Source organism: Biomphalaria glabrata, chromosome 12 (genome assembly GCF_947242115.1).
Source record: "Biomphalaria glabrata chromosome 12, xgBioGlab47.1, whole genome shotgun sequence".
In the NCBI taxonomy this organism is placed as follows: domain Eukaryota; kingdom Metazoa; phylum Mollusca; class Gastropoda; family Planorbidae; genus Biomphalaria; species Biomphalaria glabrata.
In genome coordinates, this window is record NC_074722.1 from 36,118,982 (window position 1) to 36,145,858 (window position 26,877).

The 26,877-nt window shown below is 39.4% G+C and overlaps 1 protein-coding gene across 2 annotated transcripts; it reads right to left on the reverse strand.

Annotated features, from left to right (window-relative positions):
* Positions 1–965: 965 nt before the first annotated feature.
* Positions 966–25,869, reverse strand: LOC106052238 (potassium voltage-gated channel subfamily C member 3-like). Of its 2 annotated transcripts, XM_056005111.1 has the most exons (6): positions 25,562–25,869; positions 18,905–19,335; positions 17,481–17,667; positions 15,271–15,449; positions 5,081–5,326; positions 967–2,228 (listed from the first exon to the last, which is right to left on the reverse strand). In XM_056005111.1, exons 2-6 carry the CDS (start codon positions 19,213–19,215, stop codon positions 1,406–1,408), a joined length of 1,746 nt encoding a protein of 581 aa, XP_055861086.1. In that variant the 5' UTR covers positions 19,216–19,335; positions 25,562–25,869; the 3' UTR covers positions 967–1,405. The 2 variants fall into 2 exon arrangements, with proteins under 2 accessions (XP_055861087.1, XP_055861086.1); XM_056005112.1 differs by lacking the exon at positions 25,562–25,869 and having other exon boundaries at positions 966–2,228; positions 18,843–18,958.
* Positions 25,870–26,877: the final 1,008 nt, after the last annotated feature.

Sequence of the window (26,877 nt, forward strand, 5' to 3'; positions counted from 1 at the left end):
TATGATAATGCTATAAATAGGGGCTGTATCACTAATGCTTATGATACTGCTATAAATAGGGGATGTATCACTAATACTTATGATACTGCTATAAATAGGGGATGTATCACTAATGCTTATGATACTGCTATAAATAGGGGCTGTATCACTAATGCTTATGATACTGCTATAAATAGGGGATGTATCACTAATGCTTATGATACTGCTATAAATAGGAGATGTATCACAAATGCTTATGATACTGCTCTAAATAGGGGATGTATCACTAATGCTTATGATACTGCTATAAATAGGGGATGTATCACTAATGCTTATGATACTGCTATAAATAGGGGCTGTATCACTAATGCTTATGATACTGCTATAAATAGGGGATGTATCACTAATGCTTATGATACTGCTATAAATAGGAGATGTATCACAAATGCTTATGATACTGCTCTAAATAGGGGATGTATCACTAATGCTTATGATACTGCTCTAAATAGGGGATGTATCACTAATGCTTATGATACTGATATAAATAGGGGCTGTATCACTAATGCTTATGATACTGCTATAAATAGGGGATGTATCACTAATGCTTATGATACTGCTATAAATAGGGGATTTATCACTAATGCTTATGATACTGCTATAAATAGGGGCTGTATCACTAATGCTTATGATACTGCTATAAATAGGGGATGTATCACTAATGCTTATGATACTGCTATAAATAGGGGATGTATCACTAATGCTTATGATACTGCTATAAATAGGAGATGTATCACAAATGCTTATGATACTGCTCTAAATAGGGGATGTATCACTAATGCTTATGATACTGCTCTAAATAGGGGATGTATCACTAATGCTTATGATAATGCTATAAATATGGGCTGTATCACTAATGCTTATGATACTGCTATAAATAGGGGATGTATCACTAATACTTATGATACTGCTATAAATAGGGGCTGTATCACTAATGCTTATGATACTGCTATAAATAGGGGATGTATCACTAATGCTAATGATACTGCTCTAAATAGGGAATGTATCACTAATGCTTATGATACTTCTATAAACAGGGGATGTATCACTAATGCTCTCGATATATCAGAAAAGAAACACATTGAGTTAGACTTATGGCTTATCAAACTCCAGGCCAATCGTGAATCTACTTCTAAATAAAATAAATAAAAATAAATTATAGCTTTCACATAGCTTTTTCATGCTTATAGAATGCTCAAAGCGCTATGGCCCAATCTCATTTGTGGACCAGTTGGGGGAGGGGGTATCTGGGAGTAGGTTTTTCATGCTGCCTTTAGGCGCTCAGTAAACACAACACTGCTCGAGTCAGGTATCGAACCCCCTTCATAGGTCGCCAAGCCAAGTTCTAGCCTCTCGACCACGCATCCCACTACTTATCGTTGAGTGTTAGGGTGTCTGAAGTGTCTGTGCTGTTATAGCTACTCTGTTTAGAGCTTCTTATCAAAGCTGTGAATGGACTTGGGGAAAGTGTCAATTTTCTTTGCTTTAGATTGGCATCTGTTGAGCTTTCGGTGTCTAAAGGTTCGCCTGATATTAATTTGATAGTGGCCCCTATAGACTCGCTGCTTTTAGGCCCACTCGATGTTATCATGGAATTAGATAACCCTTCAGAGCCTATATGATTGACGTTGCAAGAGTCGTTATCCAGAAGAGTGGCTTTTTCTGAAACGTTTTTATGACCTGGGAAATGGTCAAGCTTTGATAGACCTTGTTCGGAGTAGGTCAGTTTGATAGCGCTTTCAGTATCGCCTAATGCCACGTAGTTCTCCAAGAACCAATCTTCAGAATCCGCCTGGCCCCGCCGCGGCTTCCAGCACTGACCTAAGTACTGTTTCCTTTTCTCACGCTGCTCCCTGGCGACCAGTCCGTTGTAGTACGTGCCAAAGTTAGACGCGATGATGGCAATGGGCATGGAGAGCAGCAGCAGCCCGGACAGAGCGCAGAGGACGCCCACGAAGTAGCCGGACACTGTGGTAGGGTAAAAGTCACCGTAGCCCACGGTGGTCATGGTGACGATGGCCCACCAGATGGCCTGCGGAATGTTCAGGAAGTTGTTGGCCTTCTCTAGCATCTCAACGTAGTAAATGACAGTCGCGTACATGATGACGGCGATGAACAGACCCAGGAAGAGGAGAAGCAGCTCCGCCATGCTGGCTCTGAATGTCAGAAACAGAACCTTCATCTTGGAATATCTGCGAAAAGAAGCAAACAATTATTCAACTTATGACAACCATTTTTCTATCAATTCACTGAAAGCTCTTAAACATTTTTTTTTAATATCCTTAATCAGATAATTAGTGTTGTAATTCTTAGAAAGTTTAACTTTCTTTGTTTAGCCTGGTATAAGCAAACCAATATTGCGAATAGAAAAAGTGTATAATGCATTCTCAGCAAATTACACCTTATGTTAAGAAAGACTACTCAGATTTATGTCAAATTTTAATACAACAAAAAAAAAAACTTGATAAATGATAATGCTCAAGCTAAAAAATAAAGAAAAGAATGTACAAATAAATACAAACAAAATTTACTAGGAATGGCTTGAAAATAACCCAGATTCTTGGCATTAATTCATGGGCGAATGAGAGTCATTGTAGTTTCAACTTTTAGTAGCGAAAACATTGGATAACAATAACGAAGTAATTCTAATCGAGAAGTCTACAACAAGAGCTACATTGTAATAGTTTCTCAATTATATCATAGTAACTATCTTAAGTAATGCTATTAGAAGATACACACGAGTACGCCTTAGTTGCCAACTTTTGTACCATTTAGCCTATCAACTTCCCAGTCTAAACTTCCCGCAGAACGACAGAGGATGGCAGCAAGAAAGGTATGAGCCCGGGACCATTGAGACGACAGTCCAGCGCACACACCGCACGTGTGAATAAAAGGCGGTGTGGGGGGAAGGGGGTAATTTTTTTTTAAATACAAAATACTGCTAACTGCTAGCCTCTTAAGTAGAGGGAATTCCCATTCACTGTCTACTGACTCTAAATCTAGCGGCTAGTGTGTACATGTGCAAGTGAGATATTAACTGAACAAGCTGGAAAGGTCAAGGATAGAACTATACAGGGCCGGTCTCGTCCACTGCAACCTATGCGGTCATAGGCCCCGCACTAATACTAGGTGTGATTATTAAATTTCAAATATATACGAAAAATTCCCGGAAATCTGAATTTATTAAAATCTCCTGAAACCTCGTACTAATCTCCTGAAAAGTTGACAAAATTGTCATTTGTGGGTGTCATTCATTATGGAAAACGCCAATCCTACGTGTGATAAAAGAAAAAAAAAGGATTGTCAGCTTTCATGTAATAAAATTTAATAATCGGGCGCATTTTCAACTTAATCGGAAGTTCCAATACTTTATTTACTTTTATTTTCTATTGGTGCCCAAGTAGGCCTCTATTGGTGCCCAAGTAGGCCTCTATTGGTGCCCAAGTAGGCTTCTATCGGTGCCCAAGTAGGTCTCTATCAGTGCCCAAGTAGGTCTCTATCAGTGCCCAAGTAGGCCTCTATTAGCGCCCAAGTAGGCCTCCATTAGCGCCCAAGTAGGCCTCTATCAGTGCCCAATTAGGCCTCTATTAGTGCCCAAGTGGGCCTCTATCAGTGCCCAAGTAGGCCTCTATCAGTGCCCAAGTAGGCCTCTATTAGCGCCCAAGTAGGCCTCTATTAGTGCCCAAGTAGGCCTCTATTAGCGCCCAAGTAGGCCTCTATTAGTGCCCAAGCTCTAGCAAGCTAAGTAAGTAACAATACTGACTACTTAAGAACAACAAAGATTTTAATGGAAGGTATTAGTGTATGGTCGAATCTCTACTCTGGTGGATAATCCGAAGTTCTGAATCAGCTCTGAAATCGAATCTTTCGTAAGGAGACTAGGCAACTGACCTAAATTTGTCAACCGCACGTGCATTATTGGTGCGTGAATCTAAACACGTGACGCTTTTTTATTAACAGGTGACGTAGCTTTCTGCTTCTTAAGTGCTAATTATGTATGTCCTATTTTCTTGTCCACGGTGGGGCTTAGAATGGAGGGACGTTATAACGAGCTAGATTTGAACCCTGGCATTGTGTGTTACTATTTAAATATTTGGACATCAATGTAGTATAAAGGTGCTAAACACCCTCCCCTCTCCACTTTTTACCATCCAGGCCCCACTGCTGCGATCGTCTATCCAAACGCATTTGAAAGTTTTGGGCGTGTAGGGAGAGGCAGAAGGGCCCACATGTCCGAGGCCCAAATATTTCTTGCGGCGGGACCTGTAACAGGCACATTTTTATCTATCTTATCCTCAAAAAAAAATAAAAAAAATGATGATTACGTCCTACGCGTCATGCATTTAGTCATGCATGTTAAATAAATGACCTAAATTCTGCTAAGTCACTGGTTTTCCTGGCTATGTTAGGCAACCCACTCCATGCTCTAATAGCGCTAGGAAAGAAGGAGTATTTGTACAAATTTGTCCTAGCATATGGGACGAGGAATGTGCGTTTATCTTTATGTCTTTCTGAGTATTTTATTAAATTTTGTTTTTGTATTTGAAGATTATGGTTCAGTGTTTTATGTATAATTGCTACTTTACTTTTGAGTCTTCTGTCTTGAAGGCTTTCTAAATTTAGTGATTTTACTAAAGGTGTTACTCTAGTCAAATGTGAATATTTGTTTGTTAGGAATTTCACTGCTCTATATGGTGTCTGTTCCAGTTTCCTTATGTTTTCTTGAGTTGAGGGGTCCCAAACAGAGGATGCCTATTCCATTATTCTACTAATTGAACAGTATCCTCAAGCTACACATTTTAGTTTACTTATAAAAACTGTACCAGAATGGCTGCCTGGTCGTGCGGTTTGCGCGCTGGACAGTCGTTCGGATTTATCGACGGTCGAGGGTTCAAACACTGCCCGCTCCCATCCCCCGTCGTCCTGCGGGAGGTTTGGACTAGGAAGTAAACTATCTTCAACTCTGAAGGAACATCCGAAACATGTAAAACATTTTACAAACAACCTTCTAATTACCCATTTTAGTCTACTTAATTAACTGTACCTTCTAGCCACGTGAAATATACGAAACACGCGAAGGCTGAGGAGGGCGCGCAGGATTGCATGCGCCACTCGGGCGCTCTCGTGTTTGATCAGGAACCCTTCATTCCACTCCATAATGAAGCAGGTCCAGTGATCCACGGCCAGGAACAGGTCAAGAAGGTTTAGGGCCTTGGTCAGGTAACGCCTGAAGTTTGGGGAAACACAAAGGCGGACGATAGGCTCGATGGTGAAAAAGACCAATCCCATTCTGAAATCATAATTTTATAATAATTAATAATAATTAATAATAATAATAGCCATAAATTATCTCCCCCCTTAATGATAATTGTGTTTTGTGTAATATTAATTAATAATATTAAAACAATTTGCCCTCCCAGTGTGGGTGGAGATCATTATGTTGTGCGTATTTGTATTAATAAAGCAAGATTTTCCATAGGAGATGTATTATTGTGAGGGGATGTAATAAATTAATGTAAAACGAATGAGTTAGCTCCCCTAGCAAGGAGTGGGTGGTGGATTCTGTGTAGCCTATAATAAAATGCTTAGCGATAATTACATGTGACATGAGTAAATGTGACCTTGACCCTAGTCACTCCAAACTTTTATTTCAAACTGAATGAACTAAAAACATAAACAAAATCCTAAATTTACAGTGAACGCAAGCGCTTTGCCACTCTGCCATCTGCAGTCATGTTATCAATCTTAATGGAAATGAAGTGAATAGCAAAAGAATGAAACTAAAATAGGCTTGACCTAATTGTACGCCAAAATTGAAACTCATTACACAAAAGAGGATCTATACTACTATAATACTACAGACCGTGACTTTGAATTAGGCAGAGAATAATGACTTTGATTTAGGCAGAGAATAATGACTTAGATTTAGGCAGAGAATAATGACTTTGATTTAGGCAAAGAATAATGACTTTGATTTAGGCAGAGAATAATGACTTTGATTTAGGCAGAGAATAATTACTTTGATTTAGGCAGAGAATAATGACTTTGATTTTAGGCTGTGCTCTGAGAATTACATAACTTTGATTTTGGCAGAGAATAATGACTTTGATTTAGGCAGAGAATAATGACTGTGATTTAGGCAGAGAATAATGACTTTGATTTAGGCAGAGAATAATGACTGTGATTTAGGCAGAGAATAATGACTGTGATTTTGGCAGAGAATTATGACTTAGATTTAGGCAGAGAATAATGACTTTGATTTAGGCAAAGAATAATGACTTTGATTTAGGCAGAGAATAATGACTTTGATTTAGGCAGAGAATAATTACTTTGATTTAGGCAGAGAATAATGACTTTGATTTTAGGCTGTGCTCTGAGAATTACATAACTTTGATTTTGGCAGAGAATAATGACTTTGATTTAGGCAGAGAATAATGACTGTGATCTAGGCAGAGAATAATGACTTTGATTTAGGCAGAGACTAATGACTGTGATTTAGGCAGAGAATAATGACTGTGATTTTGGCAGAGAATTATGACTGTGATTTTGGCAGAGAAAAATGACTTTGATTTAGGCAGAAAATAATAACTGTGATTTAGGCAGAGAATAATGACTGTGATTTAGGCAGAGAATAATGACAGTGATTTAGGCAGAGAATAATGACTGTGATTTAGGCAGAGAATTATGACTGTGATTTAGGCAGAGAATAATGACTTTGATTTAGGCAGAGAATAATGACTGTGGTTTAGACAGAGAATGATGACTTTGATTTAGGCAGAGAATAATTACTTTGATTTTAGGCTGTGCTCTGAGAATTACATGACCTTGATTTAAACTTAAATCTGAGAAGAAGATGACATGACAGCTAGGCTCCTGAGTTAGGATTAATGTTGTAATACTTGTACGCTAAGTGTCATTTAAAGTTTCTGCATGTCTCTGCATATGAAGAATAATCTAGAAAGCATCATGACACAAGAACACTTGCAGCGATTCATATTTAAGGCTGATGGTAAAGACGCTTCCAAAAAAACAATGATGAATTCAAACATAAACGATCTGTCAGTGAGACGTTTGCGAGCTCCTTCTTATTTCTTGAATGTGGATTATTTAAGTTGCTAGAATATTTAATTTTCTTCCTTTTAAAATTGTGTTTTTGGTTATTACTTCAAAGTAACCCAAACATTCCACATGTCGGTCGAAGGGAAGGGGGGGGGGAAGGTGTTACGGCAGGCAAAGTTCAAACCCGGGACCATTGAGACGAGACTCCAGAGGGCTAACACACGAATAGGTAGCCATCAAGTGTTTTGCTTAACTCCTTAAGTATCCAGTATGGGAGACGAACGTATGCCAAAGGCAGTCTTTTTTGGTGAGCTAAAATGGTGGTCGACGTAACAGAGGCGCCCCACGGAAACGCTTCAAAGACCAGTTTAGGCGTCAACTTTCCTTGGCTGACATAGAAGAGAGCACCTGGTTGCATGCGGCCTCAGAAAGAGACAGCTGGAGGTCACTCACGAAGGCCGCGGGATACACATTTGAGACCAAAAGAGAATCCGCTGCCGAGGACAAACGCAGACGGCGAATGGAAAATCTAAATCGACCACCTGCGGACAATGGTTATACTTGCCCTGGATGTGGCAAACTATGCAGGTCACGGGAAATACTGCATTCCTCACTAATCTTCGGACTCCAAGACAAGCCTTATTATTATTATTATTAGTTATACAAAAAAATCTAATAAGTTTATTAAGAATGTGATTTCACTGTAGATTTGTAATTACTTTTTAGTACACATTGAGATTTCCTACAGCCCTTAAGTCTATTTACATGTACAAATTAACTCTTTCTCTCCTAATCGACGATGCCATTGTTGATTTGACCTCATTAAATTGTTTAATTTTATAAACTTGACTTTGTGTATTATATAAAAAGAGCTTGCATTCCCCTTTACTTTTATACCAAATAAAACATTTTCTGATAACAGTCAACTGTTATTGAAGCTTAATCATAACAGGGGATTGAAATAGTAAGGAACCAAATGAAAAAGTCCTTCGAAACGTGGAGAGAAAGAGTTAAATACGTTCTGGAAACGTTTGCTAATATACGTGCACTTCTACGCATATCATAGTGATGTGCAATCAAGTTGTGAGCCGAATCGTGTGGTAATGCCCTGGCCGATTTAGACACCCAGTCTGCCCCTGATCTCAAGGTCGCAAAGTTGAACTTCACTGGTGGGAAGCGTGGTCGAGAGGCCAAGTGCGCTTGGCTTGGCTACCTAGAAGTGGGCTCGAGGTTCGAGCACATAGTGATGTGCAATCAAGTTGTGAGCCGAATCGTGTGGTAATGCCCTGGCCGATTTAGACACCCAGTCTGCCCCTGATCTCAAGGTCGCAAAGTTGAACTTCACTGGTGGGAAGCGTGGTCGAGAGGCCAAGTGCGCTTGGCTTGGCTACCTAGAAGTGGGCTCGAGGTTCGACACCCGACTCGGGCAGAGTTGTGTTTACTGAGCGCCTAAAGGCAGCACGGAAAACCAACTCCTAGATACCCCCTCCCCCCCACCGGTCCACAAATGAGATTGGACCAAAAGCGCTCTGAGCATGCTATAAGCATGAAAGTAGCGCTATATAAAAGCTATAATAATAATAATAATAATAATGACATCATCAGGGCTTTGAATAAGTGAGATGAAAGCCTGGGCATTGTTTATGGTCGGAACGATGTCGCCCATACAGCAGTTCCCCCCTCTCCGCGCAGCTGATGTGACCAAAGGAACGGAATATCCAATACAGTTTGGGGTCAGTAGCGCCGCAGGATTTGCCAGTCTTTAGCACGGTGTGCCACCAGCTCCTGATTTTTCCTCAGGGTTGTCTCCCGAAGCCTTTCTTGCAAGGTTGTTAACGCCGGAAGTGGTAATGGTCATTACCTATAAAGTGCTTCCAATGGCATGCGTCTCAAATAGCCTCTGACAAGCAGTCCATCTCCTGGCCTTCACGTGTGGCTCAGTTACTGAGCCTGGCGGAACCGTTACCACAGACAGGAGAAGGGGCAAAGGCGAGCAACTGGCGCCTAAACCAGTAAGCTTCGGGCAGGAGAGGCTCGTTAGCCTTGGTTGGCTACCCATCTAGGAGAAGAAAAACTATGAATCCGCTGCCTTGCGGCTACTGATGACAACTGTTACAGCTTTCTAATTTATCTATATTTCAATCTCGCTCTAGAAACTTACCGAAAGCGATTGTCCTTTATTTCAAGAACGTGATATTCAAAACCGATGTTGGATCGAGACCTAGATTTAGTCTCTGGCCAAAATACATTTATTTTTTTTTACTTTGAACAAATTATAACGTTCAAAGAAAAGTTTCCCAATGTGGCCAACGAGCTAGTGATTCTTTTCTCAGCGATATACATCAACTGTTCAATGTATAGGGAAATCGTTAGAGCAATACTCGAGAATCGAGTCCACCCTGGTTCCATGAAGGAGCGACTTGAATAGAAAGTATTGTATATATATAAAAAAAAAGGTAAATTCATAGCTGCGTCTTATCGCTGTCTCTTTCCAGACATCAGGCTTTTATTGGTCTGGTTGTGCGACGCCTAGTGCGATGATGGCAAGGGCTCGTAAACTGTATTTTGTTAGACTCATTCACCTGCGCCGACTCTGGGGCACTATTGCGGTTAATGTGTTGGTATTTAATAGTGTTGATTAATGATAAATTGAATGCATTATGACCCGAGCACTTGAAACGCGAACACACACACATTCACGTGCACGCTCCACTTCGTTGACATTTATAAATGACACGTGACTAGTCGTGGGCAGAGTTCCGTGAGGTTAACTTGAACAGTTGATAATTCGACAGCGGTTCTCAAACCTTTTTGTTTTCGCTAGTAGCCAACTTTTTTTATAAAAATTCTTTCCTTCCCAAGTACACATCAAGCACATATAAATCAAAGTGCCCCCTTCACAATCATGTTCTGCTTTTAGCCATTGTGATTGGCACTAAGTAGCCCCCCGGAAACGAGTTCTCTAAGTTGAGAGACGCTGAGCCAGTTTCTGTTTTCCAACGATCATTGATATGAGCAGTCGCTAATAGAAATAGCGGTCTGGGATTGCACGTGGGAACATGATCACGTGACAAAGATTAGGTTTAGAATAACCTGACCTATTTAAAAGTGAAAGTCAAAATAAAAACACAAATATCAGGGCCGCCGCGAGGGTTGTGGCTGCCTGCTCGCCAAATTCGCCCCCCCCCCTTTTTTTTTTATTCTAGAAAAAAAATCACTAAGACTGAGCTGGATACTATACCAGCGTCCTTTGATTTAAATCCATTTTTATACACCGCACTATATAGAGAGAGACAGTGACCAAGAAAGCTATGGACAGTGAAAGAACATGGGTCTCAGCTCAGGTAGAAAAACGTACAATCCGAAAAACGGCCAGCTCCCCTACCACCGAAGCAAAAGCCACCTTAACCTGCGCTATTCTGTGGACCGGGGTGTCTCTCCAAAATAGGGCTCCACAGCCTCAAGAGGAAGTGTGCTCTGAGATGAACCATTGTCGTTCTACGACTGAAGGAGGCCAAATGATATCGATCATTCCTTTTATATTCGCACCGTTGTCGTATCCCTCGTGCCCTCGGATGTTTTCTTTACAATTTCAACATTTCATTTTTGTTTTCTTCTACGATGTCACAAAGTCCTTCTCCAGTTGTCTCGGTAATTGGGCGAAATCCCTGAAAAATGTTCATGTATTTCAACATGAGTTTATAAGGACCAAAAATGCAGTAACTTGAAGTACAAAAGCCATTGATGGTGAGTCTTTTTCAGCGTTCCGTAATTTTTTATAATGATCATTGTATTTGGACAAAAGGTAGAGGCGGCTCTGACAAATATATTGTTACAATGGACCTCATTCTCCAATCGTAAACAAACAACATTTAGTAAGTGGTGCTCTATCTCTTCTATATAATTTACGATCTCATGTTTAATTCATGATGGTTGTCACGTGACAGTTTTTTTTCGTTGTTTTCTCAATAAGATCACGTGACTAAATGTTTGTTTACGATTGGTGAATGAGGTCCATTCTCTCTCCTAATCAGGCCTTCTGTAATTGGAAGCACAATAAACTGACTACACTGTACATCGCCGTACAGCCGTACGAAACTCTACTGTCTCTCTATCTTGCTTCACTCGAGGACTCGTTCCATCCGGGATTGACTTCACGGCCGACTAAGAGTCCCAGTCTCATCGCTGCGCTGAAATGAAAACTGTCTTACACACTGCCTCTGTTTCTCATGAAGGCTTTCGATCACATGACCAATCAAGGGTGATTTTTGCGTGTAAGGGTCATACTAGTACTGCCCCTTGTCCATTGACACAGTTGGCTGCCATGCAGCACTGGACATTGCTTGTGCTACGTGTGTCAGTTGGTCACACAGAATTAACTCTATCACTCCGCCAATACAATTACAACAATATTGTTGCTTTTTTTTTTACTCCGAGACGCATTTATTATAATAAATGTTTAAAATGCAAAAAGTCAATTGCGTGCTTTAAGTGAAAGCGTGTAAGAAGGTGTTTCAAGATCATTAGACTGACAGGGGCGAAGTTCTAAAAGATATAGCTGTCCATAGCCCTTAGCACAGTGGTTCTCAAACTTTTAATTTCGGCGACCCCTTTTAACAATCCCCAACTCTGCCGCGACCCCCTCCCACACACACACACACACATACAGCAATAGAAGAGTAGACAATAACAATCCATATTTTCGATGGTCTAAGGCGACCCCTGGCAAATGGTCAATCGACCCCCAAAGGGGTCGCGATCCACAGGTTGAGAACCCCTGCAAGGCTTTGCATGGGATATACCTGCGTGCCACTGTTGAAGCAAACGTCTAAGTCTGTTGATAATATATATATTATAATGATATATATATATATATATATATATATATATATATATATATATATATATATATATATATATATATATATATATATATATATATATATATATATAACGAGAGTGTGGGAGTGGGTGGTGTGTATCATGGATGGTTATCGCCTCAGCCACGCCCCAACGCTGCACGAGCATTTAGTAAATATTGACTGGTAGACACGTTGACACTATTGACTGTTTGCCGCTAATATTTCGAAGTTTATTACAATGTATTGATTCATTTTCTCCGGCCGAGCGCAATGGGTGTTTCAGCCGGACGCTGATACGGAGAGATGGAGAGAATGTGAGAGAGAGAGAAAGAGAGAGTGATATAGATCGAGAGTGAGAGAGAGAGAGTATGGAAGAGAGAATAACAGAGAAAGAGAGAGAGAAAGTGGGAGAGTGAGAGAGAGAGTGGAAGAGAGAGTGTTATAGATTGAGAGAGAGAGAGTATGGAAGAGAGAGTAATAGAGAAAGAGAGAGAGAGAAAGAAAGTGGGAGAGTGAGAGAGATAGAGAGTGGAAGAGAGAAGAAGAAGAGAATACTATGAAGAAGAAGAGATTATGGCTGGAGACTTTGCCGAAGACAAATATAGTATAAGAATCCATTCTTATGGAGTGCTTTAAAAGAATACATTTAACCTACTACCGAAGAGATGAACAGATGAACCAAGCAAGCACCATATAAAATATCCTTTTAAAAACCCTTATCTAAAGAGGAAGAACTCCGTCCTTAAAACTATATCTACCAATAATGTACAAGTTATTTCCCTCATTCAATATCAAACAAAATTATTAATTACCAATAATTAATTGACTAATTGAGCAATTTTGTTAATTGGTTCATGTTTTGTTCAATACAATAAACAATTGTTTACAGTATCAACTTGATCGGAGATTGCCTGAGGGAGAAATAGCGCTAACAATTATTTAAGCGGACTAAACCTTACAAATTTAGCCATATATGTGAATAGTGAAGTATTAGTTTACCTTGTTGCTATTGAAACAAAATAATGAATAACCAGTAATTAATTGTCTAATTGGTTACTACTTTCATATTGATTCATGTCTTGTCTATGTCAATGAATACTTTTTACTAGACATACATACAGACAGACAGAGTTGATATAAGCTTTCTAAAAACGTGATGAGGAAACACTGTAAAACATTGAGCGGTATCTGAGACAAGATGAGTGAACGGTTCCTGACAAGAGTTTTCAATCAAATGAAATTAAAGCATGCAAGGACACACAGGAGAGTGTAAACAAATCTAAGAATCATAATTATACATGACATTTACATGCAGCCTATTCTAATATCAGGGTCTTAATAGACAAGGCTGAGGACTTCGCCAGCGTCAGATTGTATTCTCGTAGCCACGTATCTGCATTAATTAACGTTCGTGCACGTCGACATTCGCCTTTTTATTATTATGTTAGAAATGAACGAGTAGTCATTCTCTGGCGCTGCCAGGGTCGAGTTTCGCTAAAGAGAAACAAAATTCATCGTAGTCCCTTTAACAGTTTCCACTGAGGAATTTTCTGGTGATGTGGCAGGTCTGCAGCAGTACCGCCTTCTGACAGGCAACGAAGATGTTCCTAGGAATGTTAAGGGCCTTGAAGGTGTCTGTGAGGTCAGTTGTTATTATCCCCTCGGTTGATATAACAATGGGGTATATTGTTATTTTGGACAATTTCCATAGACGCTTAATCTCCAAGCCTAGGTTCCCATATTTTCTTTGTTTTTTTATCTCAGTTTTTCTTAAATTATGAGACAGTGGTACGGCGATATCGATAATGGCTGTTGCTACTGCTGCTGCCTTATTATTATTATTGTTATTACTATTGTTATTGTTGTTATGGTTGTTGCCGCTGCTGCTGTTGTTGTTATTATTATTATGTTAGAAACGAACGGGTATTATTATTACCACCCGTATTATTATAAAACGTGAGACATAGATAAAATGGACACTATAAACCAAAACAACAAAGATGGCGTACAAATATGAGAGAGATAGAATTTTGAAGAAGGAGCCGTGGTGACTGAGTGGTTAAGTGCTCTGCGTCCGAACCTGGAGTCCTGGGTTCGAATCGCGGTGAAAACTGAGATTTTGGAATTTTTATGGCGACCCTGAGTCCACCCAACTCTAATGTGTACCAGACTTTAGTTGGGGTAAAATAAAGGCGCTTGGTCGTTGTGCTGGCCACACGAGACCCCGGTAGTTAACTTTTGGCTAAAGAAACATGCATCATCTGCCCAATGGACCGCATGGTTTCAAAGGAGAACTTTACTTTAAATTTTCATGAAAGCACTTTTAGCTGACTGGCCCCCTCTGGTTAACACAGGTGCAGCGCCAATGTCTACGAGGACGTCTCTCTTTGCATTTTTCTCGTATTGGCCTTCATAACAGTGCTACCGTTGTGGTACGCGATTCATTCTGTCGGAAGACATGTCCCACAAACCTCATGCGACGCTCAATCACGACCTTATTAAATGGTCGATTGCCCGTTCGGATTCGGATTTATTTGTTTGTGACCCGATCTCTGTAAGGGACCAATAGTTCTGTATTTCTCACCTCTGCTATGCCACATTTAAGCTTCTCTCTCAAGAAAAACTTGGGAAAACATTGTTATGAAGTGCGCGTGTGTGTGTGTGTTTCTATGGTGACGGTGTTTGTTTGTAAAATGTTTTACATATTTCGGATGTTCCTTCAGAGTTGAAGATAATTACTTCCTAGTCCAAACCTCCCGCAGGACGACGGGGGATGGGAGCGGGCAGGGTTTGAACCCTGGACCATCGATAATTCTGAACGACAGTCCAGCACGCAAACCGCACGACCAGGCAGCCATCCCATTCCCTGCTATTAGGAGTCAAAATGGAGATTTTGCTTTAACAAAACACTGAAATAAAATGATATTCTGTTCAGAAACAGGTTGAGAAGGACTTGACTGGAATCTGGTTTAAACTAAACAAAAAACTGACGAAATCACTAAAAGTAAAAAGTAAAGTTTCCCTTTCAGACCTTGTGATCTATGGGGCAGATGGTGTAAAGGTCAACTGTTTCTGTTCACTGTTAACGAGGGTCTCATGTGGCCAGCACAACTGTCAACCGCCTTAATTTTCCCCAACTAATATTAGGTACCCGTTAGAGCTGGGTGGACCCGAAATTCAAAATCCCAGTCTTCATCAGGATTCGAACCCGGCACCATCGATTCAAAAGCCAATCGCTTTACCACTCAGCCACCGCGCCTTCACTGAAATCACTGGTCACGGTTAAATGAAAAGGGAAAAAAAAAGTACTCACACATCAAACACAAGTATCGTGGTGCACAGGTCACTGTTGAGAAGATTGTCTAACAGTGTCTCCTCCGTGCCGTTGACAGGACCTTGCCCAGTTCTATACACACGGAAACTTCTCACTGACGACATGGCCACCACCACAATAGACATGGCAATGAAGGTCATGTATATTCCAAACCAGATCTAAATCATAAAATGAGATTTTTGTTAGTTATTTTAACAATAATATAATACAAAAATTGGTTTACTTGACAGGTTGAGACAGTTACAATTTGCACTTGCTGTTTATATTTCCAATTTCGAATTTAATATGGCTATTCTATTTCATAATCGATACGACGCTAATAAACTGGAATAGTTTCTAATTTCAGATGAAGGAACCAAACCTGAACTACCGGCCAGAATTGCACAGTCTACAGCATCACTTGCAAAACTCAAAACAATATGGACAGACAAAGGCTTAGCCCTCGGCACCAAAATCAGAATGATGCGCTCGATGGTCATAACAACATTTTTATATGCTTGTGAGTCTTGGACGCTGACTGCAGAGCTAGAGAGGAGGATCCTAGCAATGGAATTGAGATGCTACAGAGGGATCTTAGGTATCAAATACAAAGACCGCATCACAAACGTAGAGGTTAGAAACAGGATCGGCAATGGTGCCCCATGATCATCTGATGACTACTGTCACAAAAACGCAAACTAAAACCTTATGGTCATATTACAAAGTCCCCACAAAGACCTTCCTTCGGGGAACAGGACCAGGAAAAAAAAGAAGAGACAGACAGAAAGCGATGGGAAGACAATGTAAAAGAAAGAATGTCATTGAAAGAGGCTATCCAAGGCAAGAGACTAAAATGGAGAAAGACAGTCGTCAGATTATGTGTAGTGCCCCAACGGTTCATCAGACTAAAGTCAAGATGATATTCACACTAAGGCAAATACTATTGGATTTCACTAAAAAAAAAATAATAAGAGGCCTGGTAAGTGAATCGCTTAGTAGAGTCAAGGCCCTCGCGAAATACGGATCAAGGCTATTACATTTGTTTATATTTAAATGTTACGCTAGTCTTCCCATTCTGTAGAGCCCCTTTTGTAATAGAATATTATTTAAAAATCTTTCATTGTATTACGGGTCATTGCTTGAAGTCCATGCGACCTTTTCAAAGTCGGCGCACCAGCCTATTTGAGTGTTACATAGGCTTTTCTTGAATACATGGGCTACTCTTGATTTCCTTGGGCTATATCTGAATACATGGGCTACTCTTAAATATAAGGGCTACTTCTAAATACATGGGCTACTCTTAAATATAAGGGCTACTTCTAAATACATGGGCTACTCTTAAATATAAGGGCTACTTCTAAATACATGGGCTACTCTTAAATATAAGGGCTACTTCTAAATACATGGGCTACTTTGATTGCATGGGTGAATCTTGACTACATGGGCTACTTCTGAATACATGGGCTACTTCTGAATACATGGGTTACTCCTGAATACATGGGCTACTTCTGAATACATGGGTTACTCCTGAATACATGGGTTACTCCTGAATACATAGGTTACTCCTGAATAGATGGGTTACTCCTGAATACATGGACTACTCTTGATTACATGGGCTACTTTTGATTACATGGAATACTCTTGATTACATGGGCTGCCTCTGAATAGATGGGGCTATAGTTGATTTCATGGGCTTTCTAAATGTATGGGCTACTCTTGATTAAATGGGCCACTTCTGATTACATGGGCTACTTCTGAATATATGGACTAATCTTGATTACATGGGCTACGCCTGAATACATGGGCTACCTCTAAAGTCTTTATTAACCTTGCTTAAGAGAATCATTCAAACCAGACAAATCTTTTTTTTTTCAACGGAACTACTGAAGACCCTTAAGAAGACAGCAGATCACAATAGGACTTGTTAACAATAAGCTCTTAACAGTTTCCACTGAGGAATTTTCTGGTGATGTGGCAGGTCTGCAGCAGTACCGCCCTCTGACAGGTAACGAGGATGTTCCTAGGAATGTTAAGGGCCTTGACGGTGTCTGTGAGGTCAGTTGTTATTATCCCCTCGGTTAATATAACAATGGGGTATATTGTTATTTTGGACTATTATTAATAGCCATCACGTTTCATGCTTTTGGATCAATTTTATAAAGGCAAAGGGAGGTAACAATGCAACTAAACTAACAACTAGAGTTACTTGCCCATGAACCAAAACTGTGGCCTGGCCTCTCCATGGTCAACCATATCTGACCACTAAGGCTGTCCTTGGCAACGCTGTCCGTTTTCATGGCGCTGTCAAGCTCCTCTACGATGAGGACCTCCCGTAGCGTTTCCTTGAACCGCTTGAAGCAGCACTCGGAGATAAGTCTGCTATCTATACCCCAGTACCTGAGCACAGTACACAATCAAACTTTATGACTCATCATTGTTAGTACATTACTGTCTTCTAGATTTATTTTTTTTTAAACATTTGTGTTCCATATTATTTTATTTTATACCAGGGGAGGTTAGCTGGAATGGGCGAGCAACTCTAATGATTGGTTATAAGGGCTAAGAGTTATCTTATAAACTACGTTCCCTCAAAAAAGACGATAATATATATATTATCCACGTATTGATCTAGTCTTCTGTTCATCAGACTAAACTGAGGACTGGATTAGACTTGATTAAGCAATAAGCTATCTTCTTATCTTATATAATACAGACGTAACTTCAAAAAGAAGATGATTACGTCCTACGCGTCATGCATTCAGTCATGCATATTAACCAATGACTTAAATTCTGCCAAGTCACTGGTTTTCCTGGCTAACTCAAGCAACCCATTCCATGCTCTAATAGCACTAGGGAAGAAGGAGTATTTGTACAAATTTGTCCTAGCATATGGGATGAGTAATGTGCCTTTATTTTTGTGTCTTTCAGAGTATTTTATTAGATTTTGTTTTTGTATTTGAAGATTATGGTTCAGTGTTTTATGTTTAATTGCTACTTTACTTTTGAGTCTTCTCTCCTGAAGGCTTTCTAATGGGGCCCCTTTTAAATGAATCCACTGTGTAGGCCTTCGTTGTTTTCATAAGGCAATTTATTTTTCCTTTGCTTCGTCTTCAAAATGATTGAAAATATCACGTGACCTTTTTTTTTTTCGGTGAGGGAGGGGAGAGAGTGGAAGCCCTAAGCTATAGTGTTGCCAAAAATTAAATCTAGCACAGTTTAAATCTATAAAGTCATCGATTTTTTTGACTGTTTTAGGTAACTTGTATTCTCTAATGGCACTATGAAGAAAAAGCACTCATACGAATTCGTCCTAGCATATGGGATAAGAAATGTAACTATGTGTCTTTTATTAGGTTATGTTTTTCTGTAAGAAGTTATTATTCAGTTGAAGGAGATGTATGTATTCTAAAATAGTTTACGTTTCAGGGGTCAAAAATGACCTTACTCTGAACAGCCCTCCCCTACCTGCTACAACTTTCTTCTCCGGTCATCTTATACCCTGGATAAGTAGATCAAACATGCAGTCTGTTGAATTTGTCCATGTCACGCCTTAGACATAAAACATAGCTTACCTCAGTTCTCTACTGATAGCCACTCCACACATGTCCCCAGGAGAGACATAAATATAGCTTACCTCAGTTCTCTACTGATAGCCAGTCCACACATGTCCCCTGGAATGTGAAGCTCCCCAGTCCTGTACAAGTTCAGTATCGGATTGACCATCTTCGTGTCTCTCTCGAACTGGTACTTCCGGCTGCTGTCTCCGGGTTTGTGCTGCAGTGCCAAGTGGCCAAGTCGGGTTTCCGGCAGGCTCAGCAAGGCTGACCTAGATATCCAGTACGTCTTGCCCGACACCACCAGCTGTAGCTCTTCGTCATTAGGAGATGCTAGAGTTCTCTTCCCGCTCACTAAAGCCCCAGTAGTCTCCTCTTGCTCGTGACTCATGGTAGATCTAGATCACTGGATAAGCCTCAATGTAGGTCACAGCCAGGACTACGTGGCAACGTGAAATCCTGAACCCCTTCTTAACCTCGAAGACAACCCTCATTTCACTATTAGCTACTGCTGAAGAAAAGAAACATGTTGTTATCTTATTTTATGTATTACAGAGGTTACTTCAAATAAGAATATAATTACGTCCTACGCATTTTGTGTGTCAATCTAGTCATTCATATCGATCAATGACATAAACTCTGCTAATTCGTTGGTTTTCCTGGCTGACTCAGGCAACCCATTCCATTTTCTTATGTTAGTTGTTATAAATTTGAGAACAGCTGAAGTGTCCAACATCAAGAAGTCAGTCCGACCAACGACGCACGGATTAGTCTCGATATCCTAAAGGGGGGGGGTAGCTGAACAGAGAAAAGGGGAGGGCAGGGGAGTTGAATTATTTCGCAACACAACGCAATACTTTCATGTTTTTTAAAGACCTGCTAAATAAAGACTAATCGTTATTGGAAGCCTCAACACTGACTTGCGACTCCGCAACCTGTGGGCAGTTTAAACCAATAGCTCGTTGCCACGTCACTGATCGTGACGTCAGACCAGTGGAGAGCTCTTTTTTTTTTCTTCACAGCAATGCAAAATTATGTCTGAATAATTGAACACAATGTAAACCAGGTGACCGCGCCTCGCTCTGTTGAATGATTTGGGAATTATATCTAGTCGAACTCATTTTGGAAACATTTTTGTAAGGATGAAAAAGATCAAGCGCTCGGGAAACGACTACCCAGCCTGAAGAGGCGATTTTATGTTCCGTTAGTTCTAAATGTCACTGTACATAGCGATCATAACAGAAAGTTTGTTAAGTCCCCTGTAAATTGATATGTTGGGGGGGGGGGATGAAATGAAATTCGTTAAGGTTTGTTTATGGTTTTTGTGTGTTGCCTGATTTATAAATTGTCTACACTTTGTGACATTTAATTTAATTTTGTGATAAGGCCAATAGATCCTACAAAAAGATGGTGCGCAAATGTTTAATTAGACCTATTGATTTGTTAAGACTTGTTCAGGTTTACAATTACAAAGAAATATTTCAGAGTACTGCTGTAAGCCTAGCCTAAACACTGAACCATAATCTTCAAATACAAAAACAAAATTTAATAAAATACTCTGAAAGACACAAAGATAAAGGCACATTCCTCGTCCCATATGCTAGGACAAATTTGTACAAATACTCCTTCTTCCCTAGTGCTATTAGAGCATGGAATGGGTTGCCTGAGCTAGCCAGGAAAACCAGTGACTTGGCAGAATTTAAGTCATTGGTTAATATGCATGACTAAATGCATGACGCGTAGGACGTAATCATCTTCTTTTTTGAAGTAACGTCTGTATTATATAAGACGTAAGTGGTGTCAAGCTTTAGCCTTTGACGTCTATCGAAACCCTTTCATTCATAAAAAGATGTCTAGCCAAAACTAATTTGACGATATATACATACAAGAATTGCTCGGTTAAAAGTATAGATCTCGTAAAGTCTTAATTAAACATATAAATAAAGATTTTCAGGATAAGCTAAACAATGTCAAGGGAACTAAATTAAATGGCGTAGTTGCCAACTAACTACAGAAAGGATTGAGCTAGGATTTTAACAGTATCTATTTTTACCGCTAGTTAGTTTCCTTTTTGTTTTTAAAAAGAGTTTCAAGCCATACAGAGAAAGTCTAATGCTTCCTTTATATTGACATCAGGGGCGGCCTTAGCAGTGCGCGGGGGCCTGGGCGAGTGTCTTGTGTGGGGCCCTAAGCAGTAACCCTGAGTAAGGATAGACTATATACACCGTACCATATCACGCTGATGGGCTAATCCGTCTCAAACGATGTAACAATAACAATACAGTATGTCGGCCTCTAAGCTGTGGGCCTTATTTTTGTTGCAAAACATAGAACATTACATAGGTACTGTTGGGCCTACTATTGGCCGCTGAAGTGCGTTATATACTGTATTGTAATTGTTCTGCATAAAAGATTTTTCTTTCAAGTTAATTTTTTTTTAAATACTCCCATGGTCGCACGATGTCTATGAACAATAGCCTATAAAACTCTTAGGCTGAAGCAGCCAATCCAAAGAGGTTATTTTGTAGGCCTATATAAGCAACGACGTCCAATCGGATTTTATCAAGAAAATGTGTAGTGATCAAGTTTGTGATAATAAAATCTCCGATCGCGGAGCCCCCCTCATGCGCGGGGCCCGGGGCGGTTGCCCCACTTGCAACCCCCCCCCTAAGGCCGCTACTGATTGACTTATCTTGTGTCTACAAACAAGAGGAGCTTAAAAGTTTTGACTCCACGGTGCTAAAACAAATTATCATCTCCCTTTAAAAAAAAATAACTTATCGACACTTTCTTTATTTTGTACACCGGATGCACCAAAAAAGCAAGCTATTTATAGTTTTTCTGTCATGTAAGAAAATCAAATCTCCAACATCCAAACTTCTCTTCGATTTTATTTAAGTTAAATAACATTATAGACAGTCTTATCACATGACCGATTTCTATTTATACTGACAGAAATACGGCAGAAAATAATTGTTGATAAAGCATTTGTCCTGAAAATAGAAAATGTCTATTTGCACACTTAGTTTTTAAGATGTTTTCTTTGCCATCTTGCAATCATTAGTCACGTGACAGGGTCAATGTTCAGTAGGCTAGACTATTAAAAGTAAATTAATTGATGGACAGTTTGCAACATAATCAATAAGTCGGCTAAATGTGGTGGATTTCCCTAGTTAGAAATTTGCTAATTTTCTTTTACATACATCTAGAAAGTTCCATACTTTACATACAAGAATCTAGAATGTCCTATACTTTACATACAAGAATCTAGAATGTCCTATACTTTACATACAAGAATCTAGAATGCTCCATACTTTACATACAAGAATCTAGAATGTCCTATACTTTACATACAAGAATCTAGAATGCCTCATAATTGAAGCATATTTATTCGGTTTCTGTAGAACTTACATTTGCAATGTATTTTGAACCCATGATGTTGATATTAAGTTTTGTTTTTAATTATAACTTAGATAGGCCTACACATAGGCTACTCAATGTATTATTTCTGGTTTAAAACAAAAGTTAACCATTTGTTTAGAAAATAAGTAGCCTACATAACCAATCACGCTTAATTTAGTAATGTAAATATGTGTATACTGTATAGCATTATTTTAGAATAAAACATAACTCTTTACATATAGGCCTAAAAATATAGACATCAGTTTCCTTATTAATATGGTCACCCGAGATTGTTGTTGTTGCTCTTTTTTTTTTTTAGTATTAGGCCTACTAGAGAATAGTTGCAGAAATGTATTTTATGAAAAAAAAAATGCTTGCATAGTTTATTTTACAAATTAAATTTCTTTTCAGAAAAGAAAAAAATCCATTGCATCAGAACTTTGCAAGATCTAAAATACTGTGATGTCGTTTTTTTTCCAGCATCTTTTCTAGTGTTTTTTTCCTCCGATCTAAATTATATGGACGGACGGACAGATGGACGACACAAAATCAATATCGGGTAGCCTGTATTTGGGGACTTCTACCTTGATACAAGTTGTAGCATTTAAGAACATCTTCGAAAAGTTTGAGAATTATGACATCATCACTCATAATTATTGTTATATTAATGATATAATAAAAATAATAACATTAAGATATCCTCGAAACAAACAGATTTATAGTATAAGTCTTTCTAACACTGCCTTAGAGAGTGTTTAGTGTTTCTGTCACAAACCGCTGTGAGCCCACACCGGTTTGTATGTGTGTAGCAGAACAACAACAGTCCACTGCGGGCCTGGCTAAGGTATGTTGACCTAGTCTACAACGAGGGCGGAGTGACCTGGGGAATTTGGGGACAAAGGGGCAGTTGGCGTGGGTTCTGTAGAGCGGACGGTCGTATTTCCCGCTTCTTCTTGTTTTCATAATATTATTCTATATTCTATATTAATAAAGTGAGACGCTACATGTCGTAACTATTATTCCGGCGTTTAGTTTTATGTGTTAATTGTATACACAAACACCTAAATCGCGACAGGGCTAAAGCAACAAAAGACCACTACACAGTTCCAGCGTCAACAGTCGGGCCTCCAGAATCACCCTGGACAACGCCCAGTTAAAGCAGGCGCCTGCACTCTGCTAGCGTCTTGTGACAGTTACCATAATTAAGGTTCTAGGTATATATAAAGCCAGCTTTAGGATGTATGTATTTATGTACGTATCTAGTCTATGCAAATATGTTTATTATAGAAATTCGTACCAATTGACCAATCTTGACGAAATTCCTCGTGAAAATTCTGTTAGTGACTCAGTCAATTTTAAGTTATAAATGTGTGTGTGTGTGGGGGGGGGGGTATGTCTGAGAGGCTTAATTATTAAAGTATGGCTACCTCTTGGCTACCCAAACAAGGGGGCTAGAACTCGAATCCAGACTCGAGCAGACGTATGTTTGCTGAGAGCTGAAAGGCAGCACGGAAACCTCCCCCCCCCAACTGGACCACAAAATAGATTGGACCATAGCGCTCTGAACATGAAAGTTTCGCTATGCAAAAGCAATTAAACAAAAACAAAAAACTAGTTAGAAAAGAATTTAAAAAAAGCAAAACAAATGGGGCGTAAAATTGCTTACGTTGGCCAAAAAAATAGTGTTTATGTTTGTCCTAATAAGGGCTTAGTCTAAACATGTTGTAATGGCACATTACTGAGCCATAACTTGTATTGATGTTTGCTGTATGCCCACATTTCTCGAGTCTTTTGGTAACAGACCACCAAGTAACAGTTTGCCTAATCTAAAACATAACATCGATTCAACTGACACGCTGAACTTCCCTTGCTGTCTGCTTCGCGGAATCAATCACTTTCTAATGGAAAGCTAACATAAATAAGTAAAACTGGTTGATTTAAACTTGACCATATGAATTCAAAAACTTTAATTCTCAAACTAAAAAACGTGAAAAGACTTAAACACTTTTTAACAAAGTTTTAGTTAAGATAAAATAAGATAGGTTTATTGGTCCAAACAAATCGAAATGCAGTCTGACTACAATTCTCCACCTCAGCATAACTTCTATAGTAAAAAAAAAAAGTAAAGTTTCCCCTTTCAGACCTTGCGATATATAGGGCAGAAGATGATAAGGTCATCTGTCTCTTTGGCCAACGGTTAACGAGATGGATGTTATGTGGCCAGCACAACGACCAACCGCCTTCACTTTCCCCAACTAAAGTCAGGTACCCATTAGAGTTGGGCGGACTCCCGAAATTCAAAATCCCAAGTCTTCACCGAGATTCGAACCCAGGACCTCAGGTTTGGAAGCCAAGCGCTTAACCATTCGACCACCGCGCTCCCATAACTTCTATAACAATAACAATATACATGTAAATATGAACAACATTCACAGACGAAATACATTACACACTCTTACTTACAACCAGCGTTTTACGAATTAGACTTCCATGTTCTTGTCGGTAACGACAGATGACCTTGCAACACTCTGACCGAAAGTGGGATAATAGAATTTTAAATCTTTCTGTTTTAGTCCTAATGGAAAGGAGACGACCACAGATCTGATGTACATCCTTTTTGCCAACCAGATTGTTGACTAGTATGTCTATGTCAAATTCATAAATGTCCTAATTGTATAACTGAATATTGTTCCTCCTGTCTAAGCAAGCCATTTTATTTTAATGTTCATGGATGTGTACATACTCTCAGACCTATCACTTCAGTTGCGTTACATAAGCGCACATTCCTCGTCCCATATGCTAGGGCAAATTTGTACAAATACTCCTTCTTCCCTAGTGCTATTAGAGCATGGAATGGGTTGCCTGAGCTAGCCAGGAAAACCAGTGACTTGGCAGAATTTAAGTCATTGGTTAATATGCTTGACTGAATGCATGACGCGTAGGACGTAATCATCTTCTTTTTTGAAGTAACGTCTGTATTATATAAGATAAGCGCATTATGCTGCTTAATTTTGGAAAGTTTTAGTTCTCATTAAAACATTCAATGCAACATTTTTTTTCCCTTGTATTTGAGTTTAAGGCGGAGTTGTGAATTTTACTCCAGGTCTGAAATCTAACATAACTCTTCTGAATCAATGAACACACGCAATAAGTTTGTAAGTCAATGCCTGATCTTCACATTCAAGAAATTAATTAACTTTTTACCCAATGATTGTACATTGTGAATTCTATACAGTAGGCACTATATAATGTACAGTAACGTACGGTATGTACATGGAAACATGTCACTTAACTTACCATAGTTAAATTATAACTTCGGTTTAATATATACTTACCATAGTTAAATTATAACTTCGGTTTAATATATATATTTTCCTCAATTCTTCTTTGTCACACTAAAAAGACAAATTGTTCAGAGTTAAATTAACAAGCTCCTCTGAATATACTCAAAATTTGTTTGGAAATGTTCCTATAATAGAAACACGGAAAAACAGGTACAACTTGCATATTGACTAATCCACCGCCCACTTTAATAATAGCTGTGGCCAGTTTACCGAAGTACTTAATTATTACATGGAAAACATTTGCTGTAGATAGGCTAGGTATCTAAGACAAACATTGAGACAGAGAGAGAGAGAGAGAGAAAGAGAGAGAGAGAGAGAGAGAGTCGTGGGTTGAGCGAATACTACAATAAATGTGACGAGAGTTCTTGTTGATCACCCCCCCCCCTTTTTTTTTTTACTCGATCGAGCCAGATGTGAGTAATGCTACTCTTTTGATGACTCCAGCCGTCGATTAAATGACTTGCAACAGTTGTTAGGGGTCAACATACTTCAGCGGTTCTCGTGTATATAAGATCTGGGACACACTAATTAAATTTGTCCTCATACGTGGTGGAAACACTGGTGCGTGTATCAATCTAGTCATGTATGTAAATTATTAAAGACTTAAACTCTGTTAGGTCATTGGTTTTTCTGGCTGATTCAGGCAACCCGTCCTATGCTCAAATAGCACTAGGGAAGAAGGAGCTCTTGTCGAATCGGTCCAAGCATATAGAGTAAGAAATGTCCCATTATCTCTGTGTCTTTCTGGTGTAGGTTGTGGGTTTGTATTTGTAACTCATGGTTCAGTGTTTTGGGGTATTACTTATCTTATAAATATAAATTATCTTATAAATCACAGATGTTCCTTCAAAAGATAATCACGTCTTACGCGCTCCATGTGTTAAATCTGATTTGAGGTCTGACCTAATGTCTCAGAAATCATCCCTGGTCTTAGCCGAAGAAGAAGACGGCTGGTCGTTGTGCTTAGCCACGCAACATACCTGCTAACCATGTTGCCGTAGTAACGGATTAACATCACGTGCTCGATGATAGACCATCGTGTCTCAAAAGAAAAATATTTTGTTCAAACTTTTTTTTCTTAAATGTCACCCATTGTTAAGTAAACATTCAAAGCAGAACCAAAAGTCACTGGTGACGTAGGAAATAGAGAGAAGACATTGATCATGTTTGAAAGGCTTAATGATAAGGCTTGTCTTACGATTTCGAAGATTAGTGAGGAATGCAGTATTTCCCGTGGTTTCGCAGCCCCAGCTGTGACCTACATATTTTTCCACATCCAGGGCAAGCATAACCATGGTCCGCAGGTG

Coding starts and splice junctions, on each gene's coding strand:
- LOC106052238 (XM_056005111.1), bottom strand. CDS start 19,215: ATGAGTCACGAGCAAGAGGAGACTACTGGGGCTTTAGTGAGCGGGAAG. Junction 5,327..15,270: donor ACGATACTTGTGTTTGATGT/GTGAGTACTTTT, acceptor TTATGATTTCAG/AATGGGATTGGTCTTTTTCA. Junction 2,229..5,080: donor ATATTTCACGTGGCTAGAAG/GTACAGTTAATT, acceptor TTCTTTTCGCAG/ATATTCCAAGATGAAGGTTC.